Source organism: Oncorhynchus mykiss, chromosome 6 (genome assembly GCF_013265735.2).
Source record: "Oncorhynchus mykiss isolate Arlee chromosome 6, USDA_OmykA_1.1, whole genome shotgun sequence".
Classification (NCBI taxonomy): Eukaryota; Metazoa; Chordata; class Actinopteri; order Salmoniformes; family Salmonidae; genus Oncorhynchus; species Oncorhynchus mykiss.
Window position 1 is genome coordinate 67,982,570 of NC_048570.1, and position 22,728 is coordinate 68,005,297.

At 43.8% G+C, this 22,728-nt stretch overlaps 1 protein-coding gene across 2 annotated transcripts in view; it reads right to left on the reverse strand.

The window, feature by feature from the left end:
• The window catches only part of mindy2 (MINDY lysine 48 deubiquitinase 2), a 29,002-nt gene extending 8,918 nt beyond the window's left edge, over positions 1-20,084 (reverse strand). Inside the window, exons 1-6 of one of the 2 annotated variants that reach the window (XM_021607378.2) lie at positions 19,050-20,084; positions 18,086-18,143; positions 12,074-12,138; positions 1,927-2,085; positions 1,108-1,210; positions 83-225 (exon numbers count right to left, since the gene is read on the reverse strand). In XM_021607378.2, the coding sequence (XP_021463053.2) occupies positions 83-225; positions 1,108-1,210; positions 1,927-2,085; positions 12,074-12,138; positions 18,086-18,143; positions 19,050-19,949 (1,428 nt within the window). In that variant the 5' untranslated portion in view covers positions 19,950-20,084. The remainder of the gene's footprint in view (positions 1-82; positions 226-1,107; positions 1,211-1,926; positions 2,086-12,073; positions 12,139-18,085; positions 18,144-19,049) is intronic. The other variant, XM_021607379.2, reaches the window with a different exon arrangement.
• Between the last annotated feature and the right edge of the window lie 2,644 nt (positions 20,085-22,728).

Genomic DNA, 22,728 nt, shown 5'->3' on the forward strand with positions numbered 1-22,728 from the left:
GTACTGCAAGGCCCCATTTGTCATAACCACGCGGCATAAAGCAGTGGATAAAGGCTTGTCAATGACTTGACTGGTCATTCACCTTGAACTTGATCATGGTGCTGAAGTGGTTGTTCCTGAAGAACACACAGAGCTCTCCTTCCTGCACGGTGGACGTGAGCTCACACAGGCCGTGGTACGTCAGCTGGGTGGCCGTGCTGTGCAGAAACTGCTCGGCTACAAAGCCTGCAGGTAGAGAGAGAGGGAGAAAGAGAGAGGGAGAAAGAGAGAGAGGGAGAAAGAGAGAGGGAGAGAGAGGGAGAAAGAGAGAGAGGGGAGAGAGAAGGCAAGAGATAGAGAGCGAGTCAGCGAGAGACACACAAGACCGACAACCTGAAAAACAGACAAAGACTTAGGGACTGATATAGAGATATAAAGTGATGTACAGACGGACAAGGATAGACACACTGACCTATAGAATGAGACACAGAGAGAAAGAGAGCGAGATAACGCGAGCGAAAGAGATAGACAGAGTTGTATTGAGTGACACGAAGAGACAGGGTGATATTCTAACTAAGACAAGGAGACAACTAGACAGACCGCGGAGAAGCACTGGAGAGGAAACTCTTCGCCCCGCTAACCGACTCACTCTTTCGTTATTTGTTTATTTATGTGATGATGCTAAAATGTTTATTCTATTCTACGGAGTCTTTACCCTATGTTCGTATTCTTGTATTTTATTCTTTCTTATTGTTGTTGCATTGTCAAGAAGGAACCTGCAAGTAAGCATTTCATTGGACAATGTCTACCACGCGTATCCCGTATATACGACTAATAAAACTTAAACTTGATGCTAAAAGCATAAAACATTCAGCCCAGAAGCAAACGTGCCTATGACGGGAATACATCTGAACTGCCCTGGGTGAGCAATACGAGCAGCGTGAGAGAGGGAAAGGAACAAAGCTCAACTAAAGTCAGTCGTCCACAGGAATGTTTAGCCCAGACCTCCGTTTATCTGCTTCAGCGCAATAGGAGAAAATGTCGGCCTTATCAAGCAGCCTGGGATGTGTAGCGGAGAGGCAGCGAGAAAGAAAGCAACACATCCCTCCAGTCGATCGGTCCACCCACCTTCCCCAGCCAGCTCGCTGCTGTCCGACTGTTTGCAAGAGATTATCTTCTCCACCAGCTGGTTGTAGCTGCAGTTACCCACAGCCTTCACTGTGTCGCCCATCTGGAGGGAACATAAAAGAGGAGAGCATTCATCCACCATTGTTGTGTTCTATTATGCAGTGAAGAACAAGCGACAAGAACACATTGTCATGTTTTCAAAAGAAAAATACTCAATATGAGTTGTACACTAACCAGTCATTCTGAAGTAATTTCTTTCATAAATAATGTGTGGAGTTGGTTTATTGTCTATATGACAAACGGCTATAGAGTACCACAGTATGAGTTATAATACCCATAAAACCTAGTGGTCAAACAGGGAAATAGTTCCAATCTTTTTTCGACCATTCATTTTTCCCACAGAGGATTTTAGAAACACTTAAAATAAGGGCTGTGTTTCGTGTATGCTTACCCTGGTGTGACGTTTTGATAACTGTGTAAATCTCTCTAGGACAAGGTGACTTTAGCAATAGCTACATGGGTTAAAAAGGTAGACTTAGCATTATGATGTTGCCGTGAGAAGCACCGTAGTTACTGCAATGAGTGCGATGCAATACTTTGCTCTCAGTCACTCAGAGGATCTGGGCATGTGCACAGGGTTTGCTTCACGCTGCTACAACGTGGTAGCTACAGGACCAAAACAGCAGAGAAGGTCAGCCTCAGGGTTCAATGTTCTGAGTTATTGCGGATATTGACCCACTACTGCAGTTTTCTTTGTGCATTTATGTCAACTCGCCGAGTCTACTTTTAAAGGGGGCTGAGAGAGGGAAGGGTTCTCACCTGCAGGTCCACCAGCCAGCCGTGGTAGAGAGGGATGTCCAGCAGGTCAAAGACAATGCACTCTGGGGTGTACTCAAAGACCCGCACCCCTGTGAACTTCACGTTGACATCCAGCCCCGTCTGCAGCTTGTGCAGCACCGCCATGGCATCACTCATATTCTGGGGGACAACAAATAGAAAGTCATGTTCCTTTTCAAGGTCTTTAGCCAGGGATGTTAGTCTTTGTAGAATTGTTGTTAACTATGGCATTGAAATAAGATTTGACATTGGAATAAATGTTGAGGACAGTGAACCAACTACTGTCACATACTTCAGCCGTTCCAACTAGAAAAACAGCAGACTCACCCACAGAAACCTGCTAGTTTGTACTATCAGTTAAGTGTACAAACTGTACAAATCAGAAAGTGTCCTGACCAAGGAACTTCCTGTCTACCGTACTTATCACTCCCTCCTGTCTTTCGCCCCTCAGACACAGAAAAGACTAACAAGACCCGTCTGTAGCAACGCACGTCTTTTTCAGCCATCTGTTTCCTGTGTTTGAGGAACGCAAAATCCACTTGTAACTTAAATCTTTCTGAATTGATTGCTTTCACTTTACTTCTACGACTCCATCATACTTTTGCTTGTGCCTGTCTTTTTTAGTCATTAACGTTACGACCGCGGAAATATTTGTAATGACCCGTCAAACACACTCCGGTAATGCCTGAAATGGGCTGAATGGAATACATTATCTTTCTGTTGCATCTATAAGAACACTAAAGCTTATTTCGGGGATGTAACACATCTCAACACAAGAATGAGAAGAAAGATCACTTTATTTTGATGTGGAACTGAAAAAAGTCATAATTTGCTACAATTGAAATGTTAACAAATTAAATGCACTGAAATGAATGCAACTTCTGAAAATGAACACTCGGATTATAGTGATATTGTGTCTGAACTTGCAAACAATTCAAAGTATGTATAGGTAGGTGTAATCTACAGCCAAGCGTGTTGGATTTTAATCCGAGGGGATCCTGCTATTGGCACAATTGTTGAATTATGCAACAGAACGTGACAACAGTCATTAATTAGGCAGTCTAGACAGCACAGGTGAGTGCAGGTAGACCAAGAGTCCTAGACAGAGGAGGTGTTTGTGGTTGCAGCCCTGTTCCACCCCTTTATGTTAATGTTTCATTTATGCAAATACATCCATTGTATTTATGCAACTGTTTCAAGTACACATTTTCTTTATTTTAACATAAAATATAAAATAAATACCCGACTTATATATATCTATAAATAAAATGGTGAGTGCACCCCCCCCCCCAAAAAAAATAAACACCTGAATTCCCAACAAAATCCCTGAACGCCATTCATTATTTTTCAGTGCCAATAAAATGTTTTATGTGCTATAACTCAGTCAATCCTGATGAATAAAAAAAAATGATCTAAAAGTTTGGAGTGTATTCATCTATTGTCCAACTGCTGCATTTATTAGAATTGTTTTCAAAACCTTTTAACAATTTTGATGACCGTTGCTTTGGTCAGTGTCACAGGGAGCCTCTGCCGCTGTCCCCACACCCCACACACACAGAGAGGTGATAGTGGGTGACTTTGTGTGTGTTTTCTCAATTTTCTAAGAGGATAACCTGTCAATAACCTATCAATAAATTCCCAAACGCAGGGAGATTCTCCAGCTTTCGCACTTAGCGGTGTGGGTCGTTGAAAAGCATTTCGCTGAACGATCTGTGTGTGTGTGTGTGTGTGTGTGGGGGGGGGGATTAGGACGCCTGTGGACAGTTGTGGGGAGGATTAGTATGGTCCATGTAACAGACCATGCAGCTGCTCCACTCCAAAGGAAGAGAGCTTCAGTCACATGACATCAGATGAACCCCCTGAGAGCTACTGATTAGCGCCTCACTAAGCGGGGGGCTTCCTCCACTTCCACAGTGCTTTGCTTTGCTGTTTACACTATATATACACAAAGGTATGTGGACACCCCTTCAAATGAGTGGATTCGGCTATTTCAGCCACACCTATTGCTGACAGGTGTATAAAATTGAGCACACCGCCATGCAATCTCCACAGACAAACATTGGCAGTAGAATGGCCTTACTGAAGAGCTCAGTGATTTCAACATCATAGGATGGCACCTTTCCAACAAGTCAGTTGGTCAAATTTCTGCCCTGAAAACGTCTAGGAGCAACAATGGCTCAGCTGTGAAGTGGTAGGCCAAACAAGCTCACAGAATTGTCTGTCCTCTGTTGCAAGACTCAGTACCGGAATAATGGTCTGAATTTTTTGAGGGGTCATGTAGTCCATCATTGAGACACACAGCAAGGATTCTCTCTGCTTTATCCTCCTTGTTTTCCTAATTGCATTTTTTGAGGACAGGTGCTAAAGCACAAGTCAAACGTGAGTCAGCGCAGTGTAGCAAAAACACACACACTGACAAGTGCACACACAAATGTGGGCACTGCGTCTCTGTCTGGCGGGTGGCGAAGCTGTCAGCACAGTAAGAGATCAGGAACGTGCCCGGCCACTGCTCCCGCTCTGCCCAGTGCCCAACATGCTGCATGCTCTGCACACTCACACCCTCCTGCTGTGTGGCCAAGCCTTGCTCCACTCGGCTCCAGCCGCTCACAGACTACAGATTATGACCAGACTACATCTAAGTGCCACCCTAACCACACTAATCATAAATTCTGTGCTGAAAATGGGATCCACACAGAGCCTGTGATATTTGCATGTGATGATGTACAGTAGACTATTCCCTGGACAATGAAGGCCAGTATTCAATGGTTCCACTCCAGCTTTTACGAAAGAGGGAGACTGATTGGATAAACAGGCCGGCATTCCTGTAACGTTCCACTAACAGGCTGGGAGCCAGATCAACATTTTATTCCCCCCAGCAGTCACACACACACACAAGACCACGCTCATTCGCCAGCACGTCTCTCTCTTTCTCACACACGCTCTGCTTCCACTTGCGACTGGTGAGTGACTCCAGACCTCCATCCGCTGGCAAATCAGGCTGATCAGGCTGACCACAAAGCTGACTGACAGACTAATTGACAGACACAGGCAAGAGCTTTGCCTCAGTTTTCATGTCAATGGCATTCTGGACAGCTCCCCGAGTATTATGGAGATCTGGCACAAAACTTTATTAGGTCATGTTAAAAAGAAAAACGCTATTGCAACCTCTTTGCAATAAGAAATTGAGACCAAAAGCTCAAGAGAAGTTCCAAGTGTTTAATACCAAGGATACATTCAGCTGAGTGCACATATTTAGAAAGTTCACAAAACATCTTATACTCTTCCCTCCTTTTGGTCACCACCCTCTTGAAGTTGTCACCTCCCTAGCGATACATTTTATGACCCCAATGAGTTTCCCTCTGGCTCCTGTGGAATGTCCATGCTCCTCTCTTTGTTCAGCCAGATGTCAGAATCCCACCTCGTCCATCTTCTGTTCTGTGCTTGACCCTGCTCTCTGATCCTAGGCAATTTCCTCTTACCTGATTGGGTTATGGTTTCTAGATTAGCATACACACAGTTTCAGGGCCTAAACTCCATTAATTATCACAGTAATCATTCACTAAACAGGATAAAAACTACAGTTTAACATGTTACATTTGAATTAAATCCATCAGTAGCCTACGTCAGTTTAAGTCTGCATTTTAGTCTACAACTGTGCACTCTTAAAATCCACAATCATGTTGCATTCAGCGACACACTCCCATCCTGCCACATTATTTTTTTAGGAGCATCTCTATCTCAATAAAATAGAATATTCTATATCGTATAACCATAAAAGCGCTGTCAAGTGAATAGTGCTAGTGTGCAATCTCTCAGGAGTGCCATTTATGGGAACATGACCAGTCTTTGCAGAATAAACCTTTACTAAGCGCTCCAGTTTCTGAGTTACTGTTTAACAACAGCCAAGCAATCGCTATTTTAATCCGCATATCCTCCGACAGATGATATTTTATGTTTTGAAGCCAGAATTTATAAATAGAACTCTGTTATGATGAACTCCTTCAACACTCTTCAAAATCATAATAAAAGGAGCTTGACTATTCAAATATGCAGCAGACAATATCAAACAAAAAGGCAAGAACAAGATTATATATATATATATATATATATATATATCAAAAACTCCAAGTCAATCACACTTCTGTGAAATCAAACTGTCCACTTAGGAAGCAACACTGATTGACAATACATTTCACATGCTGTTGTGCAAATGGCATAGACAACAGGTGCAAATTATAGGCAATTAGCAAGACACCCCCAATAAAGGAGTGATTCTGCAGGTGGTGACCACAGACCACTTCTCAGTTCCTATGCTTCCTGGCTGATGTTTTGGTCACTTTTGAATGCTGGTGGTGTTTTCACTCTAGTGGTAGCATGAGACGGAGTCTACAACCCACACAAGTGGCTCAGGTAGTGCAGCTCATCCATATGGCACATCAATGCGAGCTGTGGCAAGAAGGTTTACTGTGTCTGTCAGCGTGGTGTCCAGAGCATGGAGGCGCTACCAGGAGACAGGCCAGTACATCAGGAGACGTGGAGGAGGCCGTAGGAGGGCAACAAGCCAGCAGCAGGACCACTACCTCCGCCTTTGTGCAAGGAGGAGCAGGAGGAGCACTGCCAGAGCCCTGCAAAATGACCTCCGGCAGGCCACAAATGTGCATGTGTCTGCTCAAACGGTCAGAAACAGACTCCATGAGGGTGGTATGAGGGCCCCGACGTCCACAGGTGGGGGATGTGCTTACAGCCCAACACCGTGCAGGACATATGGCATTTGCCAGAGAACACCAAGATTGGCAAATTCGCCACTGGCGCCCTGTGCTCTTCACAGATGAAAGCAGGTTCACACTGAGCACGTGACAGACGTGACAGGGTCTGGAGACGCCGTGGAGAACGTTCTGCTGCCTGCAACATCTTCCAGCATGACCGGTTTGGCGGTGGGTCAGTCATGTTGTGGGGTGGCATTTCTTTGGGGGGGGCCGCACAGCCCTACATGTGCTCGCCAAGGGTAGCCTGACTGCCATTAGGTACAGAGATGAGATCCTCAGACCCCTTGTGAGACCATATGCTGGTGCGGTTGGCCCTGGGTTCCTCCTAATGCAAGACAATGCTAGACCTCATGTGGCTGGAGTGTGTCAGCAGTTCCTGCAAGAGGAAGGCATTGATGCTATGGACTGGCCCGCCCGTTCCCCAGACCTGAATCCAATTGAGCACATCTGGGACATCATTTCTCGCTCCATCCACAGACTGTCCAGGAGTTGGCGGATGCTTTAGTCCAGGTCTAGGAGGAGATCCCTCAGGAGACCATCTGCCACCTCATCAGGAGCATGCCCAGGCGTTGTAGGGAGGTCATACAGGCACGTGGAGGACACACACACTACTGAGCCTCATTTTTACTTGTTTTAAGGACATTACATCAAAGTTGGATCAACCTGTAGTGTGGTTTTCCACTTTAATTTTGAGTGGGACTACAAATCCAGACCTACATGGGTTGATAAATTTGATTTCCATTGATAATTTGTGTGTGATTTTGTTGTCAGCACATTCAACTATGTAAAGAAAAAAGTATTTAATAAGAATATTTCATCCATTCAGATCTAGGATGTGTTATTTTAGTGTTCCCTTTATTTTTTTGAGCAGTGTAATTAATATATATACAGTGACTTGCGAAAGTATTCGGCCCCCTTGAACTTTGCGACCTTTTGCCACATTTCAGGCTTCAAACATAAAGATATAAAACTGTATTTTTTTGTGAAGAATCAACAACAAGTGGGACACAATCATGAAGAGGAACGACATTTATTGGATATTTCAAACTTTTTAACAAATCCAAAACTGAAAAATTGGGCGTGCAAAATTATTCAGCCCCTTTACTTTCAGTGCAGCAAACTCTCTCCAGAAGTTCAGTGAGGATCTCTGAATGATCCAATGTTGACCTAAATGACTAATGATGATAAATACAATCCACCTGTGTGTAATCAAGTCTCCGTATAAATGCACCTGCACTGTGATAGTCTCAGAGGTCCGTTAAAAGCGCAGAGAGCATCATGAAGAACAAGGAACACACCAGGCAGGTCCGAGATACTGTTGTGAAGAAGTTTAAAGCCGGATTTGGATACAAAAAGATTTCCCAAGCTTTAAACATCCCAAGGAGCACTGTGCAAGCGATAATATTGAAATGGAAGGAGTATCAGACCACTGCAAATCTACCAAGACTTGGCCGTCCCTCTAAACTTTCAGCTCATACAAGGAGAAGACTGATCAGAGATGCAGCCAAGAGGCCAATGATCACTCTGGATGAACTGCAGAGATCTACAGCTGAGGTGGGAGACTCTGTCCATAGGACAACAATCAGTCGTATATTGCACAAATCTGGCCTTTATGGAAGAGTGGCAAGAAGAAAGACATTTCTTAAAGATATCCATAAAAAGTGTTGTTTAAAGTTTGCCACAAGCCACCTGGGAGACACACCAAACATGTGGAAGAAGGTGCTCTGGTCAGATGAAACCAAAATTGAACTTTTTGGCAACAATGCAAAACGTTATGTTTGGCGTAAAAGCAACACAGCTGAACACACCATCCCCACTGTCAAACATGGTGGTGGCAGCATCATGGTTTGGGCCTGCTTTTCTTCAGCAGGGACAGGGAAGATGGTTAAAATTGATGGGAAGATGGATGGAGCCAAATACAGGACCATTCTGGAAGAAAACCTGATGGAGTCTGCAAAAGACCTGAGACTGGGACGGATATTTGTCTTCCAACAAGACAATGATCCAAAACATAAAGCAAAATCTACAATGGAATGGTTCAAAAATAAACATATCCAGGTGTTAGAATGGCCAAGTCAAAGTCCAGACCTGAATCCAATCGAGAATCTGTGGAAAGAACTGAAAACTGCTGTTCACAAATGCTCTCCATTCAACCTCACTGAGCTCGAGCTGTTTTGCAAGGAGGAATGGGAAAAAATTTCAGTCTCTCGATGTGCAAAACTGATAGAGACATACCCCAAGCGACTTACAGCTGTAATCGCAGCAAAAGGTGGCGCTACAAAGTATTAACTTAAGGGGGCTGAATAATTTTGCACGCCCAATTTTTCAGTTTTTGATTTGTTAAAAAAGTTTGAAATATCCAATAAATGTTGTTCCACTTCATGATTGTGTCCCACTTGTTGTTGATTCTTCACAAAAAAATACAGTTTTATATCTTTATGTTTGAAGCCTGAAATGTGGCAAAAGGTCGCAAAGTTCAAGGGGGCCGGAACTTTCGCAAGGCACTGTCTGTCTGTCTGTCTGTCTGTCTGGTCTGTCTGGTCTGTCTGTCTGGTCTGTCTGTCTGGTCTGTCTGTCTGGTCTGTCTGTCTGGTCGGTCTGTCTGGTCTGTCTGGTCTGTCTGGTCTGTCTGGTCTGTCTGTCTGTATGTATGTATGTATGTATGTACAAAAGTTTGGGGTCACTTAGAAATGTCCTTGTTTTTGGAAAGAAAGAAAAGCACATTTTTGGTCCATTAAAATAACATCAAATTGTTCAGAAATACAGTGCAGACATTGTTAATGTTGTAAATAACTATTGTAGCTGGAAACGGCTGATTATTTATGGAATATCTACATAGGCGTACAGAGGCCCATTATCAGCAACCATCACTCCTGTGTTCCAATGGCACGTTGTGTTAACTAATCCAAGCTCATCATTTTAAAAAGGCTAATTGATCATTTGAAAACCCTTTTGCAATTATGTTAGCACAGCTGAAAACTGTTGTGCTGATTAAAGACGCAATAAAACTGGCCACCTTTAGACTAGTTGAGAATCTGGAGCGTCAGCATTTGTGGGTTTGATTACAGGCTCAAAATGGCTAGAAACGAAGGACTTCCTTCTGAAACTCGTCAGTCTATTCTTGTTCTGAGAAATGAAGGCTATTCCATGCGAGAAATTGCCAAAAAACTGAAGATCCCGTACAACGCTGTGTACTACTCTCTTCACAGAACAGCGCAAACTTGCTCTAACCAGAATAGAAAGACGAGTGAGAGGCCCCAACTGAGTAAGAGGACAGGTACATTATGGTGTCTAATTTGAAAAACAGGTCCTCAACTGGCAGCTTCATTAAATAGTACTCGCAAAACACCAGTCTCAACAGTGAAGAGGTGACCCCAGGATGCTGGCATTCTTGGCAGGAGCTTGGAGAGCTACGACTGTACGGCAGTCAGAACATTCTCCTTGGACAGTAATCGAGAGACTGGTATGTACACACGCACACATGACTGTTCTCCTCCCCGAGCGATGACGTCCGTGAAGAGAATAACATTCACAGATGTGCTGGTTCTTTGCCGCAGCAGAGTGGAGAGAAGGAGGAGAGGAAGAAAGGCCATGGCACTCCCACATTCCAGGCAGCAGGGATAGGGATGGGATTGTGGATGGGAATTATAAAGACATCCCTGCCAGGCCATGTGAACCACCCAGAGCCCCAGCACTGGCCTCGATCTGAACTCAGCCATGCATCCCTGAGCACCCTCCCACAGCGATGTGAAGAGACATGACCTGCCCCTCATGACCATGTTGTGCGGTTGGCCTGATAAGACGCAGCTTATGTAACCTATATAGGGGCTAAACGCAGTTCCAGGGCAGTGAGCTGTTTTTTATGTAACCTATATAGGGGCTAAACGCAGTTCCAGGGCAGTGAGCTGTTTTTTATGTAACCTATATAGGGGCTAAACGCAGTTCCAGGGCAGTGAGCTGTTTTTTATGTAACCTATATAGCGGCTAAACGCAGCTCCAGGGCAGTGAGCTGTTTTTTATGTAACCTATATAGGGGCTAAACGCAGTTCCAGGGCAGTGAGCTGTTTTTTATGTAACCTATATAGGGGCTAAACGCAGCTCTATGGCAGTGAGCTGTTTTATATGTAACCTATATATAGGGGCTAAACGCAGCTCTAGGGCAGTGGGCTGTTTTTTATGTAACCTATATATAGGGGCTAAACGCAGCTCTAGGGCAGTGGGCTGTTTTTTATGTAACCTATATATAGGGGCTAAACGCAGCTCTAGGGCAGTGGGCTGTTTTTTATGTAACCTATATATAGGGGCTAAACGCAGCTATAGGGCAGTGGGCTGTTTTATATGTAACCTATATATAGGGGCTAAACGCAGCTCTAGGGCAGTGGGCTGTTTTTTATGTAACCTATATATAGGGGCTAAACGCAGCTCTAGGGCAGTGGGCTGTTTTTTATGTAACCTATATATAGGGGCTAAACGCAGCTCTAGGGCAGTGGGTTGTTTTTTATGTAACCTATATATAGGGGCTAAACGCAGCTCTAGGGCAGTGAGCTGTTTTTTATGTAACCTATATATAGGGGCTAAACGCAGCTCTAGGGCAGTGGGCTGTTTTTTATGTAACCTATATATAGGGGCTAAACGCAGCTCTAGGGCAGTGGGCTGTTTTTTATGTAACCTATATATAGGGGCTAAACGCAGCTCTAGGGCAGTGAGCTGTTTTTTATGTAACCTATATATAGGGGCTAAACGCAGCTCTAGGGCAGTGGGCTGTTTTTTATGTAACCTATATATAGGGGCTAAACGCAGCTCTAGGGCAGTGGGCTGTTTTATATGTAACCTATATAGGGGCTAAACGCAGCTCCAGGGCAGTGGGCTGTTTTTCCATAACCATAATCATCATGCTGCTTATTTTCATCTTACATAAATATACATTCATTGGTGTTTCTGGAGATTCATTCCCAATGCAAATGTTGTGCAAATGCACATGACCGTATAAACACTCATCTTAACATTGCATCGTTGCCATTTAGAATATGATATATTTCTGGATAGAAGAAGACAGGAACTGCAGTCACTAAATTGCAGGCAGGGATATTTTAGGCTGGGAAGTGAGAACAAGTGAGCCCCCTTGGCGTGGTGCGATTTAATAGTGTGATGCTGCTGCTTTACTTTTTGGCTGCTGCTCTGCCATCAGAGATCTAAGAGGGAGAGGGGGGGTGCCCAACAACCTAGAGCCTGCCTGCCTCATCCTGCATGCCTGTCTGATTCTCCAACATGAGCCACAGACAGACACAGAGATGAACCGGTAGACATGCGTATGATCAGTGAATAACTGCCCTTATTGATTGTGTTTAGGCAACAGTCCTTACCTGTTCATAGTTTAGCCGCTGGGCTTCAGAAATCTCTTTTGGCTTGGCATCGAGGATGTAGTCTCCTGCAGGGGCGACAGAGCGAGAGAGGAGGAAGCAACATCAGAGGACCTGGGGATACAGGCTAAGTAAAGCAGCCACAGACACACAGGGGAGCTGAGAGGGAAAATATCATCAGGGTAGAGCCCTGCCCGCTCACCAGTGACATCACAGCCTGCTTACGTCAATCCCAAGTGAAGAGGTGATATTAACGACTATGTTCTGATTTCATAAGAGGTGTCTAATCCTCAGTGAGAAGCGGGATGTTGAGTGCTAAGCGCTGGCCAGCTGTTTTTCCAGGAAGGGCTCGGCCAGGCATGCGGGGTCAGTCAAGCTCTGGCCAGTGGGGAGCCGCTAGAGAGTTGTTAAGGGCTTAGTGTAGGACCTAGGGAGAGCAGCCACTGGGGCGGGCAGGGAGAGCCTTGTGAAGAGCCCTGTGGTGCTAATCACAGTGCACCTGTCATCCAACCATTAACGTCGCACCCAACTCCACCCTCCCCTCTCTGAGCAACACATAGCGGCAGTGTCTAGCTGTCAAAAACATACCCACTCGCAAGATATTTTATGTTACAAGATAATGATTCTGAGACTTTGATATCTGAAAAACAAAAATAGGCCTACTTTTTCTCATGATCCAACGATTGCTATCTTACTTTAACAAAGTGAGCCAGTAGTCAGTGTGTTTGAGAGCTGGGGAGATACTCTGATTCGATCTCCATATCCTCTCCTCAGAAAACAGGCTTCCTCAGCCCTGGCCATGAATGCACCCAGCTGAGGCCAGTCAACTGACTTGGACATTTCTATGCCCAGGGAACCCCCGGCCATACCCCCCCTACCTCCCCCCGCCTGCCCCGTTCCCTGCCAGCTGACTCTAGACTGTGCCCTCCCTGCCTGGGCCTCTACTGCTGCTGATGATGATTCACTGGCATGCTCCACAGAGTACTAAATCCCAACACCGACCAGCAGCCTCTTTAATACAACATACATCTCCTCCACTTCTGCCCCTATGGGCCTCACAGTAGTTATTAATACAGCGTCTGAATCAGCCCACGTTAAATGGGGCTCTTTGTGAGCAGCTCTTTTTCACAAGCCATTGTTTTTTGTCTGGGCATAAAACAATAACTGTGCGTAATGAAGTGCAGTGGTGAGGCTAGGAGACAGGCCTATCTACATGTTCCTGGACATTACACAAGATGAATGTTTGACCAGGGACCAAACCATTCATTATGAGCTCTCAGCCACTAGCTGGAGTAAAGACAAAGCCGTCTCCACAAACACGGAGCTGCAATTTATGGCACTTGTGAAAGAAGAGCAGAGACGACTCAGAGGTATATCTGGGATGATACGCGCACACAGCCTGCATGACGCAGTTAAAGGTCGGTATTGTACACAAGAGGGATGGCTACAACCGTGATCATTCCTCCGAGGAAATCTAACACGACAGTCGGAAAAACAGGAGTTGCATGAAATGAAAACGCTGTGCTTCATTACTGTTTGTCACCTGTGATTTGCAGAAGGGTTGAAGTGCTCACTGAGTCAGGGTGCTCAAAAGAGACAGGGAGTGTTTTTACACTGAACTTGGAATCAACCATGGGTATCTGTAGGAGCAGATGAGCAAGGTGCAGAGCTGCAGACAGAGGGAGCAATCAGGGGATTCCATCTGGGGCACAATGGGGGAGAGGGCCCTGAGTGGGAGGGAGAGGGGGTAAAGGCCTCTCTGTGGCTTCTTACTGGTATTGAACATAGAGCTATGGGGTTGAGTGAGTTCTGTGTTCCATCAGACCCACACACTAGGCTACCTCTAATATATCTAAAGATGAGCAACTGTGTGTCTTTCAATGTGCTAATGCTTTGGGTCAGTCTGAATGGTCTCCTCTCTCAAGGTTTCATGTCAGTTGGCCAGCAGGGTACAGTTTACAGTTTATTGTTTGCCTCCTCTCTTATAAAAAAGTATTTGAAGAAGGTCTAATTAGATTTGCCTGGTCATAGTGTCCTCTGACAATGAAATGCACACACTGTAGATGATACTTTTTCTTCCAGCAAAATGAACCAAACTCTAATGCATGCAATTCAATTATAATATATCAGTCATGGACACCAAGCGCTATGGACTCAGAGGCAGATTCTGTGGGGAGGAAACACAAGGCTCTCCCATTAACTAACTAATCTGTCCCCCAATGAAGCACGACAGTGTACACTGTAATTAAACCATGGTGAGAAATATCCTTAGCCATAAATTAACGACAGTCTGTGTCTTGGCTCATCATGACTAATACAGATTAAATAAAAACCAGTTGAATCTGCTAATCACATGCAGAATGTAGGACAATGTAGCACAAACAGTCAGGAGTCTTTTAGCGCAAACTGACCTCTATACCGAACTCCCAAATGATCATATGAAAGTAAACAACTCCCATGGCATGACTAATGTGGATACATTTCAGGACTTCTGGCGTCTCTCAGAACTCAGCAGCTGGTGACTCCATTTCTCTTATAGTTAGAGTTGTTATTGACGCCTAACAGTCTTTATATGATGCATTTAGCTAGAACACACTCAAAACGGGACACTAGTCATAGCACCAGTCAAAGAATTATAGAGCTGGTAAAATTGAAGCCAAACTGACCACTGCCATGAAAAGAGGGCTTGGCTATAGTGACAGATTTTTCTCTCTCTATAGCTTAGATGAGAATGCCTTTAGTAACAGGACACCCCTGGTTCTTCATCATAACAGCACCCAGCTACGGAGGGAGGCAGTGGGGTCAGCGTGCTCCGCAAGGAGAAAGAACACAGCTCCTGTTTCCCTGACGTTAGCAGGGCTTGGTCCACAGGGATTCTTCAGTCCTCCTGGTCAGTCTATACTGGACCATACCACCTGACCTCACATGGGTATTAGCGATGTGCGGGTGAGCTGTTTGTTCATCCGCGCCCGCTCACAATTGGTAATAATCCATCCGCAAGCGCTGATGAAAATCTGAGGCCCTCACCCGACCCTAACCCACAAATACAGAAAATGCGTTGTACAGACTGAGATGGAAACATTTTTAGATTAGCCTACCAAAATGTCAGAAATTATAAGCAGAAACGTAGGCCTGTTAGTCAACTATGTTAGTCTATAATTAGATAGAGGCAGCTTCTCTTCTGTAATTACTTATTGTCCTAGAAGACTAAATAAACCTTTGCTCACCAGAATAATGTTAGAAATCAATAGGGTTAATGTTTCAATCTATACTGAACAAAAATATGTACGTGTTGGTCCCATGTTTCATGAGCTGAAATAAAAGATCCCTGAAATGTTCCATACGCACATAAAGCTTATTTCCCTCAAATTAGTTTACATCCCTGTTAGTGATAATTTTATCCTTTGCCAAGATAATCCATCCACCTGACAGGTATGGCATATCAAGAAGCTGAATAACAGCATGATCATTACGCAGGTGAACCTTGTGCTGGGGGGCAATAAAAGGCCACTCTAAAATGGACAGTTGTGTCACACAACACAATGCCACAGCGTGCAATTGGCATGCTGACTGCAGCAATGTCCACCAGAGCTGTTGCCAGAGAATGTAATGTTAATTGTCTCTGTGTTTTCTCTTTGAACATCTTGACCATGTTTTGTTATAATCTCCACCCGGCACAGCCAGAAGAGGACTGGCCACCCCACATAGCCTGGTTCCTCTCTAGGTTTCTTCCTAGGTTTTGGCCTTTCTAGGGAGTTTTTCCTAGCCACCGTGCTTCTTCACCTGCATTGCTTGCTGTTTGGGGTTTTAGGCTGGGTTTCTGTACAGCACTTTGAGATATCAGCTGATGTACGAAGGGCTATATAAAATAAATTTGATTGATTGATTGGTCTCTACCATAAGCCACTTTCAACATTGTTTTACAGAATTTGGCAGTACGTCCAACCGGCCTCACAACTGCAGACCACGTGTAACCACGCCTGCCCAGGACCTCCACATCCGGCTTCTCACCTGCGGGATCGTCTTAGACCAGCCACCTGGACAGTTGATGAAACTGAGGAGTATTTCTGTCTGTAATAAAGCCCTTTTGTGGGGAAAAACGAATTCTGATTGGCTGGGCCTGGCTCCCATGTGGGCCTGCCCTCCCAGGCCCACCCATGGCTGCGCCACTGCCTAGTCATGTGAAATCCATAGATTAGGGCCGAATGAACTTATTTCAATTGACTGATTCCCTTATATGAACTGTACCTCAGTAAAATGGTTGAAATTGCTGCATGTTGCGTTTATATTTTTGTTCGGTATAGTTGACTTTGTTAAAATTGTTGCCTTTCATCTCTGCTTCTCTCACACAAATACGTTCTGGGACCATGGAGAAAATTGAATGACTTAAAAAAAAACATGAAAGATTTTACATGCAAAAATGTCTAAATGACATCAGTTTCACCGGTTTAGAAAATTAAAACAGCTCAACATGTTTTTGATAAGATCTCAGTCCAGTCTGGATAAATATTTTATGTGGTTTAAATAATAAGATAATAATAATAATAATAATAATAAAGATAAAGTGATGGCTTACACTTTTATGATGCTGATAAAGATAGCACCGCCACCTTTATAGACTGTCCCTAACCGCACATTCATTCTCTCAAGATGCTGAAAGAAACAATAATTATTATTAATTCTGCAGGAGTTAATATTATATTAGGCGATGTGAGAGGTTATAGACCTACAGTCAATCCACATTTCAGTTAAGCTACTATTACATTTAACCCATCTGAACAGTAGTTCCCTTGAGGTGCCATCTTGAATTCCCCGTCATGAGACTGTTGAATCATCACACATGACAGAACTGCCATCCTCCTTTTTGACTGCTTTACTACATTTTCCCCAAACATCAACGCTCCATTTCGCAGATTTTCTATTATTGAATTAAACTCCGACATTGTCCTTTTTGCCTCAGTGGATCGATTTGAACTTTTCTGCCCAAGTCCCCAAATGCATTTGGCAATTGCCGTGTATTTAGGGCACTACAGTTAGTGTGTAACCTAAGCTTTAGGGCCTAACGCCAGACAGAAATAATTCAATGAAAACCTCAATGTAGTCTATAGATATGAATTGCACATTTATGGATTTTTTTATGCATCGTTTTCTCTTTATTCAACTCGCCCACCTGCCCTTCATCCATACAATATTTTATGACCCTAAACCTACCCACCACATCTGTGGGGACTCCAGGCATATAACTAATCTCCTGAGGGCAGGTCTAGCAGCTAGGTGATGACCAGAATGCGTATAATGATCCAGGTACAGTATTGAATTTATTACAGAATCTTCCATTGTATTCACTGGCTAAAAATCAAGTGGAGGTTTTGTTAATTTATAAGGAAAACTCAGGTAATATTGGCATATTGGGGATTTCACAGCAGCTATGCAATTACTGTGTGCCATTGCTTAAATCATATGAAATCCATATTATATAGCAATTTATCCTAAAGCTAGGAGAGGCAGCAAATCCACATCCGTCTACTGAAGGGAGGTGAGGAAATCAGTATAATAAAACTGAAGGGCCAGGCAGGCAGTGAGGCAGGTCCTGTGATTATTCATACAGTAATGCCTTCCCAGGCAGTGGGACATAATTACAACCCTCCAGTACTCTGTCATTAAGGTCACATTGCACTTCCCAGGCTAGTTTCTACTACAGCTCAATGCTCCACTGCACTGGTGTACTACAGTTACAGCCAGACTAGCAATTTGTGACATGGACCTTCCAGGCAGGTTCAAAACCAAAGAAAAATACAGTATTTCCCATTGCCTTTGAGCACCGTCAAGGTGTCTTGAATTTGTATCAGGCTTAAAAAGAAAACAGGTCACAACTGTCTGTAAACTTAGAGAAATACTAGAGACCAGGAATAAACTGTACATTTCACCCTCCAGGAGGGCACCGAAAGAACAGGTCACTGATTTAAATGACACTTGGGTCTTCGGTTTCGTAAACAGATTCCCACTTGTACTTACCAAGATATTCCATCAACTGTTCAGCAGTTATGATCTCCATCATTGGTGGCATCTTCACCTGTAAATGAACCACATACATTATTTAACAAACCAAACAATATGACTAAAGTTAGTCAGGCCAATAGAACCTGGCTGACAGGAATCTCCCTCCCCCATGATTATGGTTCACAGTAAATACACCCACACCTGGGAAGTGGAAAACTGTGTTTAAAGTCACCAGAAGTGCACTGTTAGCGGTTGCACAACTGTCAGCACACACACAGGCGTTTGAAGCAAAGAATTCTGTTTACAGTCACTTTCATGTCACCCATTTTCACAGTAGGTAGTGAAGTTTTAGGGAAGGTTTCAGACACAGAGCTGCAGTTTAAGTTGTGAAGCCACATACTGAATCAGAATCTCCACCGCCTGCCAACCAACTGTCACTGACAATAAATAAACATTATCTTTATGATGTAAATGAAACCAGAGGCTTAAAAATGACTAAATTGGAAGCTCTGAGACTACTTATAAGAGAGAGACTGAGCTGCCAAGGCCGCAGCATGGGAAAAATATATACAACTGGGTCTATGGTATAATTGGTCAATGTGACCTGTCAACAAACTCCATCATAAAATTACAATAATTGAGTATTAAGAGAAAATTAAGATGAATGCATATGAGTGGTATAATTTGAACTTTGACTTAAATTCTGCCCAAATGAAGGAAGATTATTTATGAATCTTCAACTTTTCATAGTATTCTATATTCTGGCAGGTGACAATAGCTTATTTTACTACTGACCATTCAATTTTTATTTTAAACTGATAATACAACAGATAGCGTAGTTATGATGACCAGCTTCAGAATTACTTCTCTATTAGAATTTAGTATTGACAAATAATAGATGTGAAAATATTCCAAATGGCATCACGCACACCACATGTAAACTTGTCTCAGAGGTCTGGTTATGATGTCAGTCATTTACCTTCCATGCCAGCAATAGGACATTCATAATTGCCAGCAATGGGCATGGACCGTTCTCATTCTGGGTAATGATAGGTGTGTTTTCCTCCTTCCACTTGATCCACTTGATGTGGTATATGGACTGGCCAGCGCCCCGGTCCTTAGTGCACGGGATCTTAGTTCCATCAGCCCCATACTCGCTCTGTAGTGTTATTGCCAGCCCCCTGTCCTCCAACCCTTCACTGTTGAGATCGAAACTGGGACAGGAGTTGAGGTTCGAAAAGGACTCAAGTGAGTCGGCGCTCCTAGATTCTGCCGCGATGCACGGGTCACTCCCACTCTGCAAACCCTCGCATATGGTTTTGTCAATCGCAACTCCACATTTGACGTTTCCCGTATTTGTTTTGTCCGAACATAGGTGTGTCGGTTTTGCCAGCTTCGCTGGTTCAACTGACTCACGACCCAACAACTCAGCTTCACCATCTGTAATCCTTACCCCCATTGAGGAAGGCTCGCCATCCGTTTTATTGTTTACTAACTTTGAGGTGGCACCCTCGTTATTTCCTGTAGCCAGTTGCGTGCCATATCCCATCCCGTTACTCAAATTATCTCCAGATCCAGAGGACAATGTCTCCGACCAACCACTCGGTTGAATGTTCTTCTCTTGCACCGGGAGAGACTCGATCATTTCTGCCATATCTAATTTCTCAACACTGGAGATATCATTACTAGCAGTGCTAGGGGCACTACTGGAGCTAGTAGTACAACTAACCAAAGTACTGAGAGAACGCTCACTATTCTTGCACGTATCGGTCGCTCCCTTCATTCCGCCAACTGTTTTAATATCGCCCATCTCTCCTGCAATAGTAGCACATAGAGTACTTCCTCCAACATCTCGATGCAGGTTTGCATTTTTCTCCATTTCGATTTACACACTGTCGACAGCTTTAAGCTAGCTTAATTCCAGCTTCAACCCCACAGACGCCATGACATCTCTGCCAGTGACGTCACTGTAGAAGAGCCCACAGAGTTCTGGAAGAAATGCCTCTTCAGGCCAAGGAGAGGCAGTAGAGAATAACTGGAGACGTGAGTGCTGATTTTCATAATTTGGGTGTGTTCTGTTCATTTTTAATCCGTTTTCAACATATTGCAATGCTTTCTCGGCATGGTTTCCTGTCATTTTTACATTAATATTAATTGGCCCCCACGATTAAATCGGGGAGGGGACTGTGGATCTATCTGTCTCCATCCTTTCGTTTATATGTTCATTTTAATCACATGCGATTTCTCAGAAAGCACTGGGCCGATTTGAACGAAATTTGGGTGAATAATGAGTCTTGCCATAGAGAGCAGGCATTTACAAAATTACTCTGATTGGCCAGATGGTGGCTATAATAAGAGATTGAAAATGCAAATTTCGAAGGTCTCCTCACCCTGTTTGACCTAAAGTCATGAAATTCGGTACATAGGCCCCTCTCCTCACAAGGAACACATTTGCATCAGGGACCCATAAGGTCCGCCACGTTGGATTTTCCGCAATTTAGAATTTTGTGAAAAACACTTAAAATGCTACTTTGCTGGCACTGAATGGCCGATCTGCACACAACTTTACATATGGAATTTATGGACAAAGGTCTCTTAATGCAATATTTTCCAGACTAGTACCGAAAACAACATGGCCACTATTGACCAATAAACGTTCACCTATGCATGGCCTGGCACTTAAATGCATATACATCAGTCAAGGATATTCATATTGTAACACAAGTTGTTGCACATGCTGCAAACACTGTCAAGACTCAACATATGCAAGAACATAGTGATGGGTCGTTCGCGAACGAGTCGGCTGTTGTAGGTGAACGTTGGGAGCACGCTCGCACATCAGAAGAGCCGAATCTATTTATAAAAATATACAAAAAAATAAGTTATGAATAATCAAAAGATTTAAATGAATAGAATTAACTAATTCAAAGAACGAAAATATAAATAAAATAATATAGGCCTAAATTCTCAAGAGCACACACATTCGTTATGTCTGCTCAGACTAACAGCCTCACCTGTTGTTCCTGTCAATCAGACACGCAGTGTCAACCAAAGATGCGCGAGGGAGGACCGAGCCAACTCACTCACAGTCACACACTTAGAAGCCGAGGAGAGAGAGTAAGGAAGGACAGCTGTAAAAACAACAGCTGGAAAATGAGTCGGAAGCACAGTAGCATTTGGATGCATTTTAATAATGTAGACAATGTTAGAGCACAGTGTAGAATTTGCCAAAACAAAATCTCATATAAAGTTGGTTCTAGCACAACCTACACCGGCATATGCGAACTGTGCACCCAACTGTGAAGCTAGCTGTAGAGGAGCTTCAAAAAACTAGCGGGCCTGCTAGTGATAGTGGTGGAGCCAACACCTCCACACGTGGAGATGTATCCACTCAGTCAAGTAGGCCTACTCCACGACACACAGCAACGCAGTCTTCTATGAACCAGTTTATGCCAATGTCTGTAGCAAAACAAGGCCACATTTATATTGCATTGGCTAAAATTATTGCCACCGATTTCCAGACATTTTCGATTGTGGAGGACAGAGGTTTTAGAAATGATAGCAATAGTCTAAATCGAATGTATACAATTCCAAGCCGGAAAACCCTTTCAAAATCACTTATTCCACAACTTTACGAGAGCACACAGGCGTCAGTGCGGGAAAGAGTCCAAAAAGCTACTGCTGTTTGCCTTACCACTGACTGCTGGACATCAAGGGTAACCACTTCTTACATGTCGGTTACATGTCACTTAATTGAAGATTTTTCGATGTCTAGCTGTCTTCTGGACTGCTTTGAGTTCAGCGACAGACACACCTCAGAGAACTGTTGAGAGGAACTGTTTAGAGTGGCCAGGGAATGGCAAGTATATGGAAAAGTGGTATGTTGTGTTAGCGACAATGCAGCTAACATAACCAAAGCCATGAAAATGTTTAAATGTACCCATCATCCATGTCTTGCCCACACAATCAACCTGATTGTAAGAGATGCTCTGAAGGTGACGGACAAAGTGTGGACAAAGTGAAAGCATCTGTGGAATACTTCCACTGGAGCACAGTAGGTACTGAAAAACTAAAGTTTACACAAAGCCAGATGGGATTGCCTGAGCTGAGGCCTAAACAAGACTGCACAACAAGGTGGAATTCAACATTTTATATGTTGAAGCGGTTTCTTGAGTCAAAGGATGCCATCATCTCTAACCTGGCCATTGTCAGGGTAGACATGTGCACCTGTTGATGCTCTGACCCAAGATGAATGGGAGGTGGTGGAGGCAGTGTGCAGAGTCCTGGAACCCTTTGGCAGGTCACTGTGGAGATCAGTGGAGAGAGGTACAGTAAGCAGTTATTACTACATCATTATTTAATCCAGTATTATATATGTATATGAGCAGTAGATGAGAATGTAGTATCAGTAGACAAAACATGAACCTGAACTAATAAGTTACTGTTCTCTCTTTTCAGCTATGTGACAGCCTGAAAAATGATACTCCTGTGTAAGGGTCTGCAGCGAATCACAGCCAGCCGCTAGAGAGAAGCAAATGTAACCACAGGACATGTGACAGTGTTGATGGACACCCTACGTTCATCAATGGACAGAAAGTTCCACAGAATGGAATATAATCACGTGCTATCAGAAACCACTGCACTTCACCCCAGGTTTA